The following is a 16,406-nucleotide window of genomic DNA, read 5'->3' as shown; positions in this document are numbered from 1 at the left end:
CAACCCAGAGCCTCGGCACCCTCACCCAACACACGGAAGCCACGGCTCCCAACTGCCCCTACGGGCCACAGCACGGAGACAAGAAGAGCCCGGGCCTACAGAGAGCACCCCGCGCGGCCCGCCATCCGGCGTCGGCACGGCCGCCTCCCAGTCCCGACGTCCCTGGGCAGAGTTGCCAACCCTCTCCCAGAACCCAGGTCTGCACACGCTCTCAGGGGCTCCGAGACCGCCAAAGCCCGGGGAAGAGCTGCCATGGGAAAGCAGCGATACCTGAATGTGCCTCTGATCTTCTACGAGGAAACGAAGCCGTGCACTTGCCAGTCGGTGCCTCTGGATCTTCCACAGCGCCTTCTGCTCTCGGCGAGCTGCTTCTGCCGACAACTTGCTATAATGGTCAACCAGCGCCTGCCTAAAGCCACACCCAGAGAGACCCAGCTGCCATGGTCGCCCGACACTGTCCAGCGGGTACCCCGTGGGCTAGAGTGGCTCTCCACGGCAGAGGCCCTCGGCACCTTCCCAGGCCAGTAGCTGGTCCCCGGTGGGGCCCCCTTCCGCACCTGCAGGGCAGGCGCCTAGCCAGGGTTCAGCTGACATCTGCTGAGCAAACACCAGAATAAGCCTCTACACGGTCAGAAGCAAGAGGACAGGCAGGAGGCCCAGGGCTGCCAGGCCCCCCAGACGAGAGGTACTTTCCTACTCTGCTAAACTGAAGACAAGTGCCAAAGGGTACAGAGAGCATAAGGCAAACGCTGCACCTGCGTCCCTGGCAGCTCTCCCCGCGCATTGCTCCCAGCGATTCCGGTCCTTTCACCAGCAGGGACGGGGTCGGACCTGGACTGGCTTGCTCCCACTCGGATGCCCAGACCAGGGACAACGCCCTACGCTTTGCTGTCTCCCACCGACGACAGAACATCCACCCCACACGCACACGGGTGCCCACGTGCCCGCACGCACACGGCACGTGCTCCGTGAACAGTATCTAAGGTCAGGACAACTGTCCGGAGAGAAGAGGCAGGAAGAGACAGCCCCCACAAAGCTGCCCCGGCAGAGGCCGGCTCTGCTGCCAGGTTACAGGAGACGAAAGGGAGGGCAGGGCCAGCTAAAGGCACCACGAGACGGCCTCCTGAATGCTGGGCTGGACGAATGCCCCATCCATCCAGCGTCAGGCTCGTCACAGGCTTAAAAACAAGAAAAGGGACGGGAGTTGTTGAACTTGAAAAACACGAGAGACAGACAAGTAGGAGACAGACCCACGGTGCGTGCCCTGTCTGGGCTCCAGCCCCCATTAAGCCACCGGAAGGAGACGCGCTAAGGACGGGGGAGCGCACCGAGCATGGCAGAGAGGCGCGAAGCCTGTGGCCCCGGCGCAGCTCGAGCTCGGACCCCCACTCTTCACACACACGTGAGAACCTTCAAGGTGCAAAGACGACCGTCACGCGATCACGCCAGGACAGCCCAGAGAGGCCGCCTCACCTGCGGCCGCCTACCTCGCCTTCCTCTCCAGCTGCTCCTCCAGGGCCCTCAGCCTCCTCTCCCTGTCGCGGAGCTCGCGCGTGTAGCCGAAGTCGTCATCCAGGGCCTCCTGCCGGGCTGCCCGGCGCCGCTGCAGGAGGCACCACACGCAGCCCCGCGGGTCAGAGCTGGACCCCACGGGCCCCTCCCCCCAGCGCCCCTGCACGAGGCACCACACGCAGCCCCGCGGGCCCCAACCCCCGGCAGCCGCACCGCCTACCTCCTGGTCCTGCACAAACTGCTCCTTCAGCCTCTGAAACTGCTCTCGCTTCTGGGCGTCCAAGGCCATGCGTTCCGAGGTCTGGCGATCTGCGTGGAGAGGGGGGTGCAGCGTGGTGAGGTGCCTGGGCAGGCAGCCCCAGAGCCACGGAGGGTGACCCGAGCCGCACGCACCACTGAGGGCTTGCAGGACTCTGGACGCTGCTTCCCGAGCCTGGACAATCAATTCTTGCTTTGCAATTTCCATTCGTAATTCCTGAAAAAGACCATCTGTCAACACATCCAAATTCTCTGTCCCCCGCTCCAGAACGGCCTCAGAGCAGCGGCTGCTCAGACCCCACGCAGGCCCCTCCAGGGTCAGCACCCTGGCTCCACAAGCCTCGGCAGTCGAAGCGCCCCCCCCACCCCCAGCAATCTGGGCAGGGACCCCAGGCCTGCGCGCACCCAGCCCGGAGGAGAGTGGGACTCGAGGCGGCTTCTGCACTGGGATGGAGGACCAGCCCCGCCTCCACCCCTCCCTGCTCTCCTTGTTCTCTCAGGTCTCCCCGGCGGGGGGGCCAGGCCAGACATGGCTTTTCCATCAAAACCCCCCACCCCAGGCACACGAAACACTCGAAGCTCAGGTCCTGGTACACCAGCCCCTTCTGAGTAGGAGAGGAGCTCCGAGGCCTCCGAGTGCGGGAACCTCTGGTCCTGCTGCCCAGGACTGGGCCTGTCTACCGCCCAGCCAGCCCCAGAGAAGCAAGGACAGAGCCCCTGCCTGGGCGTCCCCCACCCAGATAAGCCCACGCAGACACAGAACACCAGGGGCAGCCTCCCCATCAGCCCAAGACCCTCGGGGGGGGGGGGGAGGCGCAAGTAAACCCCCAGGCCCACAGCGCCCGGCACCTTCTCCTCCTTGCTGATGGAGCTGTGGCGTGCCACCCTCTCCATCCGCCCCACGTAGATGGCACAGTCCCTCTCAACCTCCTTCAACTCCTCAGGGGAGAAAATCACCGAGATCCGAGGGACGGGGACATCAGACCAGCAGAGGTAATGCTACAAAAGGGAGAAGCTGAGGTGAGCCAGCGCCACGCAGACCCGTGCCCGGCTCTGCCTCCGTTCCTGGTGACCCGTGGGGACAGCTCCCTTTCTCAGATGTTTATTCACCCGAGGGGCGTGGCTCCAGGACACCCCAGATGGGCTGTGTGCGGTCTCCGCCCAGGCCATGGCTGCCTCCCACCAACGACCCCCCAGAAGCCATGAAGACCTCCCCACGGCCTCCCTCACTGGAGGAGTGTGGGCTACAGGCCTGGGCACAGGCCTTGAGCTTGGCCCAGACAGAACAGACCCCATCCCACAGCCAGCCAACCCGCCCCCGCCCCCCGCCAGCCGCAGCTGTGCCCTCCCTGGCATCTGCTCCGCCCCATGTCCCGGCAGCTTCGGGCTGTTCTCAGCCCAGCACAGGGAGACCCCGTGAGCCCCAGGCCTCCTCCCAGCGCCATCCTGGGCAACCCGCCTGCACCCCCACTCCACAGCTCTTCGCCCTATGGAGGACACATGGGCTGCTGCTTCTCCCCCAACCCACTGAGCCACGAAGACACGACTCCCTAAACCAGGTCCACCTTCCTGGGGATGCGGCCCATAACTGTCCCACTGAGGCAGTTTCCTGCATGGAGGGAGGGAAGGCGCCCACCGCCCCTTGGCCCCCGAAATGCCTTTGCTTCCCGTCCTGTCTCTGGACATGCTCCCAGAGACTTGACGCAGCTGCCTGTGACACTCAGGGGAAAATGAGAGCTGACCACAGGCTACAGACACAAAGGGACAGGAGGCCGGGCCCCCCTCACCCGTGGGCAGCAGACTTTCAGCAAGTTGATGGTCTTCCCGCAGACGTACACATCGTGGGCAATGTGCTTCAAGAACACGGGGACACAGTCCTCCACCTCTTTGGAAATGAGCACATAGCCGTGGGTCCAGTAAAACTTATCTGAATGGGGGACAGGACACACAGCCAGCCGGGGTTGAGCACTGGCCCTGACCCACCTGACGGTAGGGGCGCAGCCCGGCCCCCAGCAGCCGCCTACCTCTGAAGCCCAAGTACTCGTGGTTCACCTGGATCATGAACTCGCCGCAGACGTCTCTGAAGACGCCACCGTACACCCAGTCGTGGATGAACCTGCCACAGCAGATGGGCCCACAGTGAAGGGTCACAGCGGCTACCTGTGTATTCTGACCAGCGAGGCCACGGCCCAACCTCCTCCTGCCTCCTCACGCGGTCCTCCCCACCCCTCCCACACAACCTGCCACACAACCACCAGCAGCAGGTGTACAACAGGCTGTTGTCCATCTGCAGTGGACTCGCGGTCTGCGCGGGGTACATGGTCTGTGTGGGGTTCAAGGTCTGCTCGGGGTACACAGTTTACATGGGGTACGCGGTCTGCGCGGGGTACGCGGTCTGCACGGGGTTCACGGTCTGCGCGGGGTTCACAGGGTGCACAGGGTACACGGTCTGCGTGGGGTACATGGTCTGCACGGGTTCACGGTCTCCGCAGGGTGCATGGGGTACATGGTCTGCACGGCGGGGGACTGCGGGTTCGCGGTCCGCGTGGGCCCACCTCGTGTAGGGCTCGCAGCTGGTCTTCAGCAGGGACAACAGCACAGGATAGTGCTCGTTGCTGCAATTATCCAGAGCTTCCTGGTACAGGTAGGAGAGCAGCTTCACGCCCTGGAGACAGCAAGGGGAGGTTCGGGCGCTCACCACACACCCCTGACGCCCAGCAGCAGCCCCACCGCCCGGCCGCCCCTCGGGAAGAACCAGAACTCACGGTGGGGAAGGCGGCCTTGGGTTCCCCGCTGCCACCACCTGGGAGTGCGGTGCCCACGCCACAGAGCTCAGCCAGGTACCTAGATGCAGAGGCTTCATGAAGCCAGGGGGGCAGATGCACCGCAGCCCCAGGTCCAGGGACAGCGGAGGAGAATGTCCCCCAGGCCCATCTCTGCCTGCCTTCACAGAGTACAGGAACTCCAGACCACAGCCTCCTGCCCAGCCCCTCCCTGCACATCCCATGCACCCCCACTCCCTTCTCAAGCTCAGACAAGACTCAGAACCACCCTGAGTCTGTGCCCCTTCCCCTGACGCACCCCACCGCGTCCCGCCCAGGGACATCTCCTCTCACTCGCTGACGGGGCAGACCCTGCCCAGACCCCTCGGCCTCCGCCCTGCTGCAGTCCACGTCCACAAGACAGCACCACGCACCCACCCCGCCGCCCCCCTGCATCCCACCGCTAGCCCTCCTGCCTGCGAGGTGTACGCTCCCACTGATCCGCCCTCCCCAGCACCCCCGGGCCCCAGGCTCCCTTCTCCCAAGGGCACCCACCACGCCACTCCACCCGCTGTCTACCCACTGGACCGTGAGCGCCAGGGGCCGGGACTGTGGGGACCCCGTGTGCCTTTCAGGCAGGAGCCCCCAACCCCGGACAGGGCCTGCCATGGAAGGCCACCAGCAGACACTCAGCACCCGGGGAGCCCGTCGGGGGCCAGGGCCCCTGTTCTCATCAGCCCTTTGCAGCCCAGCAAGCCCCACAACGGCCCCCGCCGGAGCTCACCGGAGCTGCCGGCCCAGTTTCTTGAAGAGAAAGCCGACGGTGAGGAGGCTCAGGGTGGGCGGCGTGGAAAGGACGCAGGCCCGGTAGTAGTGCAGGTACCTCCGCAGGCCGCTGGTGAAGGCCTGCGGGGACAGGGGGCTGGAGGCAGGGCGGCCGCGCGGATGCCGCTGCTGCAGGAGAACTTGAAGGACCCCACGGGAGCAAGAGGAAGAGCCTTGGCTCCCATCCCCGAGCGGTCATCTCTGGGTCATGCCCAGGGACTCCCGCCCAGCTGGAAGCAAGGACCCTTCCCGAAATCCCAGGGCCCAGACCAGCTACACCAGGAAACTTGGAACTGTGGGTCCCGGGGGCAGTTCTGAACCACCGGGGTCTCGACCACACATGCGTCCAGGGCCCTAGCCCAGCCTCCATCTCCACAGGAGGTCTGCACAGAAGGCTCTGGAACAAAAGTCAGTTCACCCACCGGCCATGCCCAACCCACACGGCAGTCCCCCCCATCTTCATCAGTTCCCTCCTTACCTCCTCCAGCCGCCCCGGACCGTCTCACACCTGAACCTCATCAGCTCAGCCATAGGCAATGCCACTGGGCCCCAAAGTGAAGGGACCCAACATGCCCCCCGCCGGGCCCCAGCACCCTGTCTCCTCTGCTCAGCCTCCCTGCTGCTATTCTCTCTGCTCTCCCAAAGCTCCTGCCCCGTCTGGAGGCCTGTCCCTCCCAGCAGCCCACACCTGCTGTCCCGGGGTTGGGGGTGCTCTACCCAGCATATGGGCCGCCTGCAAGGTTCTCCACAAGAGATAGCTCAGCCCCAGGGCCTAGAACCCCAGTGTCCCAAACAAGGGAGGACACGGTGCGACTCCCTGAGGGCCGAGCAGGGAGCAGGCAGCGCATGCCCACCCCGCACTGCCCCGGCCCCGAATGCCAGCTGCACCTCTGCCCCACGGCCTAAACACGGGCTCCCCAGGTCTGCGGGGAAGTGACACGGGACTAAAACACCATCCCAGGGGACCCCATTCCCAAAGAGTGTCTGTCAGCTTTTAGATGTTGCTAAGGACACAAAAGGCGGTCCTGGGGCAGAACTCTGAGGCTCCCGGGAAGGTCTGGGACAGCCACAAGGCGGAGGGCCACACCTGGAACACGAGGCCCTTGTCGCAGGAGGAGTCCAGCACCGGCTGCAGAGAGAACTGGCTCAGACGCGCGTAGTGCGTCCCACACTCGGCCACCTCTGAGAGGAGGCTGCTGATGCTCTCGGGAGAGGCTCCAGACACGTGGACACCTCGCTTCACCATGAAGGTCTGGGCCGGCTGGACAGAGCAGAACAGAGGCTCCTGAGTCAGGCACCCAGAGCCCAACATGGTATCGTTGTCCCCCTCCACCCCCTCAGCACAGCGCAGTGTCCCCAGAACCACGACGCACAGACGGGAAGCACCAAGAGCGGAGAGCAGACGGCCACCAGGCAGAGCCCGACCGTCCCCCACTCAGCAACAGAAGCTACGCCTGCAGAAACAAGGCAGGATCTGTCACGGACCACACTGCAGAGCGCGCGTCTGAACGTGACGCCCACTGCAGCTGAGGGCGCAGGGGGACACATCGCCTCCACGCGGCGCAGTCCCGCACACAGCACACCTGCGGCGCAGGCACCGGATCTGGTTGCTCGGCTCGCAGGGGCAACCTGAAGGCGGTAACACAGGGCTGCGGCTGAGTGTGTTCTGCAGGCACGGGGGGGGGGGGGGGGCCGCAGGCCCGCACAGCGGGGCGGGGAGGCCGACAGACAAGCCCCAGACGTCCCGGCCGACGCAGCTCTAGCAACAGGTTCCAACAGACACAACACCGCCCAACACGTCAAGATGAGAAATGTTCTGGGGCCCCAGGGTGGCTGAGTGGGTGAAGCCTCTGCCTTCGGTTCGGGTCATGGTCCTGGGGTCCCGGGATCGAGCCCCCCATTGGCTCTCTGCTCAGCGGGAGCCTGCATCCCTCTCTCTCTCTGCCTGCCTCTCTGCCTGCTTGTGATCTCTGTCAAATAAATAAATAAAATCTTTTTAAAAAAAAGATGATAAATGTTTTGTGTGTTTTATTGCAATTTAAAGAAAAATTTAAGAAACAAAAAACCCTCCCAACAAAGAAGAGCTCGGGACCAGACGGCATTATCAGTGAATTCTACCAAACAATTGAAGAACTAACACCAATTGTTCTCAAACTCTTCCAAAACCCAAAAGGGGGGAATACTTCCCAATTCTAAGAGGCCAGTATTGCCCCGATTCCAAAGCAAGATAAAGACACTATAAGAACGGAAAACTACAGGCCAACAGCCCTTGTGAACATAAACGCAAAAATTCTGACAAAATACTAACAAATCGGGGCACCTGGTGGCTCAGCTGGTGAAGCACCTCCTTCTTGGTTTCGGCTCCAGTCACGGTCTCGGGGTCGTGGGATAGACCCCCATGGGCACCATCCTGGACGTGGAGTCTGCTTGAGATTCTCTAGCTCTCCCTGCCCCCCCACCCAAAAATGACTAAGTAAATGTGAAACAGAAAATACTAACAAATCAAATCCAGCAGCATATTAAAAAAGGGTGGCTCGGCATCCAGGAATCCAACAGTCCAGCCTTCACCGAGGCTCAGGTTGGTCTGCGAGCTGCTTCGGCACCATGGCACAAGACATCGAGACCAAAACCACGAACTTCCAGGACTTCGTGACCGCTAACAGGGGAGACATCTCCGTGCGCAAACGGTTCCGGCACCTGTACGCGTCCCCCAGGCAGGAGGCATGTTTCCTGGGAAGGTGGGACCTGGCTGCACCCCCCTCCCCTCTGTCCTCCATCCATCTCCCACCTGTGTGCCTGTCCTGACTCACAGCTCAGCTAACAATAAATCCTCACTGGAGAAGTGGAAGAAAACAAAACAATAACGCAATAAACCACAACAGAATGAAGAAAAAATAGGGTTACCTTAATTGGTGCAAAGAAAGCATTTGACAGATTCCAGCACACTTCAAGATAAAACCCATGTATGACAAGCCCACGGTCAGCACCACGCTCCACAGTAAAAGACCACAAGACTTTCCCCTAGGACACGGGAATGTCGGCTTTCACCACTTCTGTTTAAAACAGTAGTTGGGGGGGCGCTGGGGTGGCTCAGGGGGTTAAGCCTCTGCCTTCAGCTCGGGTCACGGTCCCAGGGTCCTGGGATCGAGCCCCACGTCAGGCTCTCTGCTCAGCAGGAGCCTGCTTCCCCTCCCCCTCTGCCTGCTTCTCTGTCTACTTGTGATCTCGCTCTCTGTCAAATAAAGAAAGAAAACCTTAAAAAAAAAAAAAAAGAAAAGGAAGGAGCAGCGGACACCTGCCGCGACCTGGGGGAGCCCCGAGGACACGGTGCTGAGTGAAACCAGCCAGAAACAGAAGGACAAGTCCTGGCCCCACTTCCGGAGGCCCCCGCAGGGGTAAGACTCAGAGCAGACGGTGGGGCCGGGGAGGGGGCTGCGGGGGGAGAGTGTGTGACAGGGACAGAGCTTGGGAAGTTCAGGTTGGGAAGACGAAAAATTTTGGAACAGGGAGGAGGATCACACAACACTGGGAATGTAGCTGATGCCACTAAACAGCACACTTAAAAGTGGTTTAAAAACAAAAGTGGGGGGCACCTGGGTGGTGCTGGCAGTTAGGCATCTGACTCCCAGTGTCAGCTCAGGTCCTAATCTCAGGATCGTGAGCTCGGGCGCCGCGACGGGCTCGGGGCTCGGTTAGGAGTCATTTCCTCGACCTGCCCCTCGCACCCACCCACCCCCGCCCACAAGCGCACTCTCTCTCAAAATGAATAAATCCTACCCAAAAAAAGTGATTAAGATGGTAAATTTTCCCTTATGTGTATTTTACCAAAACCAAAAAAAAAGGAGGGGGTTGCTTCCACAGTAAGGTCATTCGTACAAGGCCTCAAAACGGCCTTCTAGAAAGTCTCCAGAGGGTGGCCCTCACACCAGCACCCCCATCAGTCACCTGAGGAGTCAGCGGGACCGCATGTCTCCGGGGCCACCCCAGGACGCGCACGGAGCACATGCGCAAGTTCGAGAACAGCTGCTCTGTAACGACGCTGCAGAGCGCGCAGGAAAGGCTTTGTGCTGGTAAATACATCCGGTCGCTCTAGGAGAGCCCGCCAAAAGGCAAACGGTAGAAAAATGGCAGCGGCTGCTCAGAAGGAGCAGAGTCCCGCCCACCGGCCAGGAGAGAAGCCCACAGCACTGAGTAAAGCCAGGGACCGTGTCCGAACTGCCGGCCCCCTTCCTGCAAGGCAGGTGCCCCCCGGGGCCAAATGTGCGCCCCGCCAGGCACAGGGAAGGCTCAGAGGGCCACTTGGTGCCTCTTGAGGATGGTCAGGGAAACGGGGAGCACGTTTCCATGGTTCCACCAATAGCAATAAACATCTCACTTTTGTTCAGTTCTAGAAGGATGTTCATAAACGAGTACTTTTTAGAACTGAAACGAGAAGACGATGGCCTTGTCCTCCAGGCAGGCCGTGGAGCCAGCTTCCCAGGCGACCTGCAGCGTCCTCCCCTGGCCCACCGCTGAGGCTGGCATCCAGCCGCCCACTTACTGCACTGGGCTCCCGTCTGCCCCACACAGTGCCTGGCCGACGGCGGGCTGTCCAACGGAGAGGGTGGTCCCCGCACGCCAGCGTTTGCTCACCTGGCAGAGGGAAAACGTGGCCGACACGACCCCGATCAGGACGTTCAGCACGTCCTTCACCAGCTCGCACTCCTTCACCAGGACAAGCTGTGGGGCCTGTAGCAGGCCCCCGCCGAGCACCTGCAGCTCCCCGAGGCGGAGCCTGCAGAACCTGTCGAAGGTGTCCCTTCCGGCCTCGGTGAGGTAGGGCTCCTCTCTGTGGCCCGGGGGGCTGTGGGAGACAGAGCAGAGGGCACTGAGCGGACGGAGCGACACGGACACCTCAGCTGCATGCAGAGAAGCCCGGGAAGAGAGACTAAGACCATAAGCAGCAGGAAGCGCCCCCGCCTGCCCGGTGCCCAGGGCCACACGCCAGTCCTCAGCATGACGACCGCACGGCATCCACATCGGCTGTTGCGCGATTCACAACAGCCCAAAGGCGGAAGCTGCCCAGGCGTCCACGGACAGACGAATGGCTGAACAACACATGGCCTGTCCACAAAGTGGATGATGACTCAGGCCTAGAAAGGACACTAACACCTGCTGAACCTCGAAGGCATTATACTAAGTTAAAGAAGACACATACAAAACTACGTGCTGAACAAGCATGAGGGCAAATTTTAGGCTATGTGCACTGGCCATTCCTGCGTCCCGGGACGGCCAGGCGGCCAGCAGGGGGAGCTCCCGGTCCGTGCGGCCCCAGGAGGGCCAGGCCCACCCAGCACGTGACCAAAGCCCTAGCAGCGGCTCCCTCCTGGGAGGGCACAAGGAGCAGCAGGGACAGACTGTGAGAGCCCCCTGCCGGCCCTCTGAATATCCGGACGAGCTTTCCTTTACTCAGTTTCAAGAACAGAAAGTCTCACAAATTTTCGGATGTAACATGCCTGCTGGACCCTGCAGGCGGCGTCTCCCAGCACACGGCGGCCTCTGGGGGCTCAGCCTCCACATGGTGCTGTGCTAGGAACTCGCAGCCACATCACTCAAAAGCAGCCCAAATAACCAGTATCACTTTTTCAATATTCCTCTGAAAACCATCAACTACTGAAAAACATAAAAGCGCTGTTTTTTAAAATCCACTGAAAAAGTAATTTCTTAATAAGGGGAGCTTAGGTAATACAAGCCCTTTTAAAACTTTTCTTCTCGGGCGCCTGGGTGGCTCAGTGGGTTAAGCCTCTGCCTTCAGCTCAGGTCATGATTCTAGGGTCCTGGGATCAAGCCCCACATCGGGCTCTCCACTCAGCGGGGAGCCTGCTTCCTCCCTCTCTCTGCCTGCCTCTCCGCCTGCTTGTGATCTCTGTCTGTCAAATAAATAAATAAGATCTTTTAAAAATAAATAAATAAATAAAACTTTTCTTCTCATTTTTAATATCTAACCAGCTCCTTTCCCTTCCTCTGCACAAAACAAAAAACAAAAACCTTATTTTTAGGTCTAGCATGTCCAAAGAGTATCATTTATTCTTCAAAGACAAAAGTCACTTCCTAAGGGGGTAAGAGCTCCAAGCTTGAGGACAGTCTAACATCAAGACACACGTCTGACCACCAGCACGTCTGTATCCCCATCAGGCATGAGACTCAAGATACAAGAACAATACATCTCAGAACCTATTAAATCAAAAATCCTTCTGAGGCACCTGGGGGTTCATGCCGTGAAGCGTCTGCCTTCAGGTCAGGTCATGATCTCGGGGTCCTGGGATCAAACCCCACATTGATCAAGTCCCGCCTCAGGCTCCCTGCTCAGCAGGGAGTCTGCAGCTCCCTCTGCCCCTCCCCCTGCTCCTGCTTTCTCTCCCAAATAAACAAAATCTTTTTTTTAAGATTTTACTTATTTATTTAAGAGACAAGAGAGAGAGAAAAGAAACAGGAGAAGCAGGGATTGGTGGGTAGGGAGGAGCAGGCTCCCCGTTGAGCAGGGAACCTGATGGGGGCTCGATCCCAGGCCCCTGCAATCGTGACCTGAGCCGAAGGCAGTCTCTTAACTGACTCAGTCCCCCAGGTGTCCCTCTCTCGCAAATAAAATCTTTAAAAAAAAATCAAAAATCCTTTTTAATTGACAATGCACGTCAATCCTCCTTCCCCTCCTTCAGCAAGTCTGAGTGCAGGAGCGGCGGCGAGGTGGACACACCCAGCCTCACAGAGGAGGCGCCAGGACCTGACCCAACAAGGAGAATGAGGAAGCACCAACTTGGATCCCGGGGCGGGGCGGGGCTCCAAGAGGCCCTGGGAACAGCAAGAAGTGGAAAGAGTCAGTGTGAGTGGAGCTGGGGGATGCGGGGAGGACTTCACGGGAGGCCTGGCCCTCGCTCCAGACCCAGGGCAGCCGCAAGTGTCGCAGGCGGAGCAATGATGTGCTCTGCGCTCTGTCTCCGGAGGGCAGCACCCACCGTGTGCAGGATGAAGGAGGGGCGGGGCGACAGACAGGCCAGTTCCAAGGCATCCAGGTGGGCAAGTAGGCTTCGGCCAGACCACGGACATCTGCCCTCACTCCCTCGGGACAGAAAAGCATGAGGAAAGGCCTCTCAGGTGTCAAAGTCCTTCTGAGCCGCTGAGGGTAGGTGTGCCGCAGGTGCCGTCCCATCCCCCCAGCTGCCCCTGCACCCACCTTCCACGGTCAACACCAGCACCACTACGGCCACGTGGGCACCCTTTGGGAACAGCGAAAGCAGAAAATCCCATGAAGGAAAACACCAAATTCCCCTTGTCCCCACGGAGAACTCAGCCGTGAACAAAATGACACCAACCCCCCCACCCCCCCACCCCCGCCCCGCAGAATGAGCCACAGAGAAACGGCAGGGAAGGCCAGCAGCAGGGAGGGCAGCCTTCGGACCTACATGCGTACTTGGGGTGAAGCAGCGAGAGGCGTCCTCCCCGGCTCTCAGAGGACAGAGTTTACGGTCCTAGGGCTGAGGGCGGACAGGCAGCTCAGGCTGTGGAGGGCAGCAGCTTCCCGAACTGCTCACTAGCCAGAGATCATGGTAGGAAACCAGCAGATGGCTGGGTTTAAACTGAAACAAGTTCAAAAGATTTGCCAAAGGGTCTAGAACAGAAAGCCTCAGGGCCCAGGTTCGCACCAGAACAGGCAGAGGACGATGCTTGGGGGAGGTGAGGGGGGGCAAGGACAGAGAACCGGTGAGCAATCCTATCTCCCGAACGGTTATCTGACAAGGAGGATCTACCGAATGAAATACCACTAAGCAAACACTGACAAAAGAAAGTGCTGACTTGTTGGCCCACTTCTGAGACACGTGAGGGTTAGCGACAAGCGGGACGGCTACACTTGCTCTGGGCACACGAGCAGAAAGCTGCAGGACAGGGACGACAAGGCAACCTTCACCAGCGCTGCGGTGGGCAGCGGGAGCTGCCACCCACCACGGGGGAATCCACTGTGGGGGGGGGGGTAGATGACCTCGCCAGGAGCGGTGCCCAAACACAACTGGCACTTGTCTACACCCTGGCACGTGTCCATCCTCAGCAGACCCTGCTGGCCCCCAGACACTGCTCCAAAGGCAGTGTACGCCTGCTAACCCTGCCTCTCCCATCCCGTGCTCCCCAAAGTGGTCTTCCACAGAACTGCCAGCACATGAGACAGGACAAGAGGGTCCCAGGAGCAGAGAGTGGGAAATGTGTGTCCTCTAGCCCCAATCTGGGAGCTTCTGAGGGACACCAGCACTTTAGAGACTCTAAGAGTCCTCAGTGTAGAGGCCTCTGGATGCGGATGGGCCCAGGGGAGCACTGCTATGACTGGAACTTGTCAGGCAGAGGGCACCAGGGTCAGTCCTCGATGTGAAGACCGTTCCCTCACCAGCACCGTGCCTGGCCCTGACTGCTCCACCGGCTGGGCTGCCCTCCGCAGCTCCGACTGGGAGCCCTCACGGTAGGCACGGCACTCCGCTGCTGACCAACTCTGATTTGCAGAAGTTACCGGCACCAGATAAACCTCTATGAAGCCTCCAAGTCCTTCCCCTCAGCATCTCTCTCACCTCCTGGGACCCGGGCCACGCCGCACGAGCCTGACTGCGACTTCCAGGCTCTTAATCCCATCACAGCTGCTCTACAAACAATGGCCTAAGCTCTCCTGAGTAAAGGCCACGTTCACACATTGCGGGGGCGAAGGGGTGTGCTTAAGGGCAAAGGCCCACGTACCATCCAACCTGCTCCCAGCACCTCCGCTTGCTGGCCTCGTAGGTGAGCACGGCATCCCACAGGTCGATGTCCGGAGTCATGCCTGGTTCAGACTGGGAGTCAGGAGTCAAATTAGATGCTGACTGGAACCCCTCATCGTCGGACTGATCCACACTCTGAGGAACCTGGAGACCACAGGAGAGAAGGAAAATCACATATGCTTTTGGGTCTAAATCTCACCCAAGTGTGGTCAGAATTCCTGCTCCCCCAAGAAACACCCAGCAGAACGTTTCCTCTACTTTTCCCAAGCACGTAGCTACTATACAATGTTTTCATTCCTACCGAATCATTTAAGGGATCAATTAAGATGATCAATTTCCAGTTGCATAGGACACATAAAGGCATCAATATAGCTTAAAACGGAATTTTTCATGAGACGGTTCTGATGTGAAAATCCACTTTGGAGAACCCAGCACACAAAAATCATAGTAGAGGCATCTGGGGCGTTCGGTCCATTAGGCATCTACCTAACTCCCCAGGGTCTTGGGATTGGGCCCCATGTCGGGCTCCCTGCTCAGCATGGAGCCTACTTCTCCCTCTGCCTGCCACTGCCCCCATGCTCCTACACGCTCTCTCTCAAATAAGTAAATAAGTTCTTTAAATTCTTTCAAAATTAAAAAAAATAAAAAATAAAAAAATCATAGTAAACAGAAAAATTTAGTTTGCTATAGCACGAATTTTTCATAGTAAGGGAATAAATGAGTAATGACGGGCACTGAAATGTTTCAGCAACGTTCACCACGCCGCAAAACACAAAGACCCACAATGATTTACTAAGGTAGGAAATATCCCACGTTACAGGTGGAAGAAAGGACACGAGACCGCGCACACAGGACGAGGGCTCCGCTGTGTGTGGCTGCTGAGTACCTGACAGGCGGCCGAACCTGCTGCTTCCTTGTAATCAAATGTAAACAGCAACCCTAGGGGGCAGAGTTAGCGACCTGACCACACGGCCAGATGTCTGCAGGTGGGCAGTGGGGTCCTTGCCCACCCAGGTGAAGCCCACTCCAGCAGCCCTGCCTCGCCACAGCTCAGCCACCAAGTGACAGGGACTCGAGTGTTACCCTATCTTCACCGTGACCAAGGGAAGGTCAAAGGAGGCATTTCCAGCTGCTGGGGAGCTGGACGCAGGAAAGCACACACTCTACCTTGATGGCCAATCCGGAGAGGTCTGCACTGTCCGGCACCGGGGGCAGGTCCAGCCGCACGTCCATGTCGTATGTGCGGCTGTGCACAAGGGCGCCGAAAAGCGAGACCCGGGTGTCTCTCTCAAACCTGTCACTGCAAGGGTCCCCATAGGAGAAGAGCCCCGCGGTGGGCAGGCCAGTGCCTGGGGCCGCCTCCATCACCTGAAGCGCCTTCTGGATCATGTCCTGACGTAAGTACTCCTCCCTGGAGATCAAGGACTGCACGTCCAACTCAAACACACTCAGGTCGTAGCAGTCGTAGCCGCCGTAGGGCACGTTTCTGCCCACGTGCCTGTTGTTCCAGAAGTAGTCCCTCTTGCGCTGCAGCACCTGAGGGGGGCCGCTCCCTGCCAGCTGGACCAGGAGGTCCAAAACAGACGCCACCTCCCCCAGCCGACCGCGAGGGGCCGCGAGGAGCTCCTCCACCAGCGCCTCCAGACGGTCAGCCTCGGGGCCCAGGCCGCCCACTCTCAAGTCGAAGGACAGCATGAGGACCTTGTTCTTCACGGGGAGCTTGGCCGGAGCAGGCTGCAGTCTGTGAGTCTCGTCTTGAAAGAGACCCGTGAAGAGGGCATTGTAGGCCACCCTCTTGAGGCTCCGCTTTGCCCTCTTCCGGCTCACGCCGCGCCGGCCCAGGGGAGCCTTCGCGGCTGGCAGGAGGGCCTCGCACAGGTCGTCCAACAGCTGCGGGACGCTGGCCATGCCCACCCCTTCTCGGCTCCCGGCCCCCGGCGGGCGGGAAGCACCGCGGCCGGGCTGCACCCCGGCCTCGCCGACGCAGACGCGGGAGCGGACGGCTCGGGGCCGAGAGCCGGGCGACCCGGACGGCACCCGGAGGCTCAGCACGGGCGCTTCCGGGTTCGCGCCCTCCCCGCGCCCCCCGCCGCCCGCCGCGGCCCGCCGAGCGCCAGCTCGCCGCCTGTCCCAGCCACCAGCCTTCCCCGTTCAGGGGTCACGGAGCGGGACAACCGCGAGGAGACCGCGAGGGCCGTACACAGCGGACGGGGCCGCCGGGGCTTCGCGCCCCCGGGGGAGGGAATGTGGGGGTGGCGGCAGGCAGGGACCCCGGGCG

General features: G+C 60.2%; 1 protein-coding gene across 5 annotated transcripts in view; it reads right to left on the bottom strand.

Moving 5' to 3' along the window:
- The window catches only part of TUBGCP6 (tubulin gamma complex associated protein 6), a 32,293-nt gene extending 16,253 nt beyond the window's left edge, over positions 1–16,040 (bottom strand). For all 5 annotated transcript variants that reach the window (XM_046013095.1, XM_046013094.1, XM_046013093.1 and 2 more), the window contains exons 1-14: positions 15,296–16,040; positions 14,109–14,272; positions 9,990–10,200; positions 6,445–6,618; positions 5,317–5,438; positions 4,536–4,614; positions 4,326–4,435; positions 3,795–3,886; positions 3,558–3,697; positions 2,620–2,769; positions 1,906–1,987; positions 1,733–1,821; positions 1,488–1,603; positions 271–409 (exon numbers count right to left, since the gene is read on the bottom strand). In XM_046013095.1, the coding sequence (XP_045869051.1) occupies positions 271–409; positions 1,488–1,603; positions 1,733–1,821; positions 1,906–1,987; positions 2,620–2,769; positions 3,558–3,697; positions 3,795–3,886; positions 4,326–4,435; positions 4,536–4,614; positions 5,317–5,438; positions 6,445–6,618; positions 9,990–10,200; positions 14,109–14,272; positions 15,296–16,036 (2,409 nt within the window). In that variant the 5' untranslated portion in view covers positions 16,037–16,040. The remainder of the gene's footprint in view (positions 1–270; positions 410–1,487; positions 1,604–1,732; positions 1,822–1,905; positions 1,988–2,619; positions 2,770–3,557; positions 3,698–3,794; positions 3,887–4,325; positions 4,436–4,535; positions 4,615–5,316; positions 5,439–6,444; positions 6,619–9,989; positions 10,201–14,108; positions 14,273–15,295) is intronic.
- Positions 16,041–16,406: the final 366 nt, after the last annotated feature.

Source organism: Meles meles, chromosome 7 (genome assembly GCF_922984935.1).
Source record: "Meles meles chromosome 7, mMelMel3.1 paternal haplotype, whole genome shotgun sequence".
NCBI lineage: Eukaryota > Metazoa > Chordata > Mammalia > Carnivora > Mustelidae > Meles > Meles meles.
This window is presented reverse-complemented; position numbering and strand designations above follow the sequence as displayed.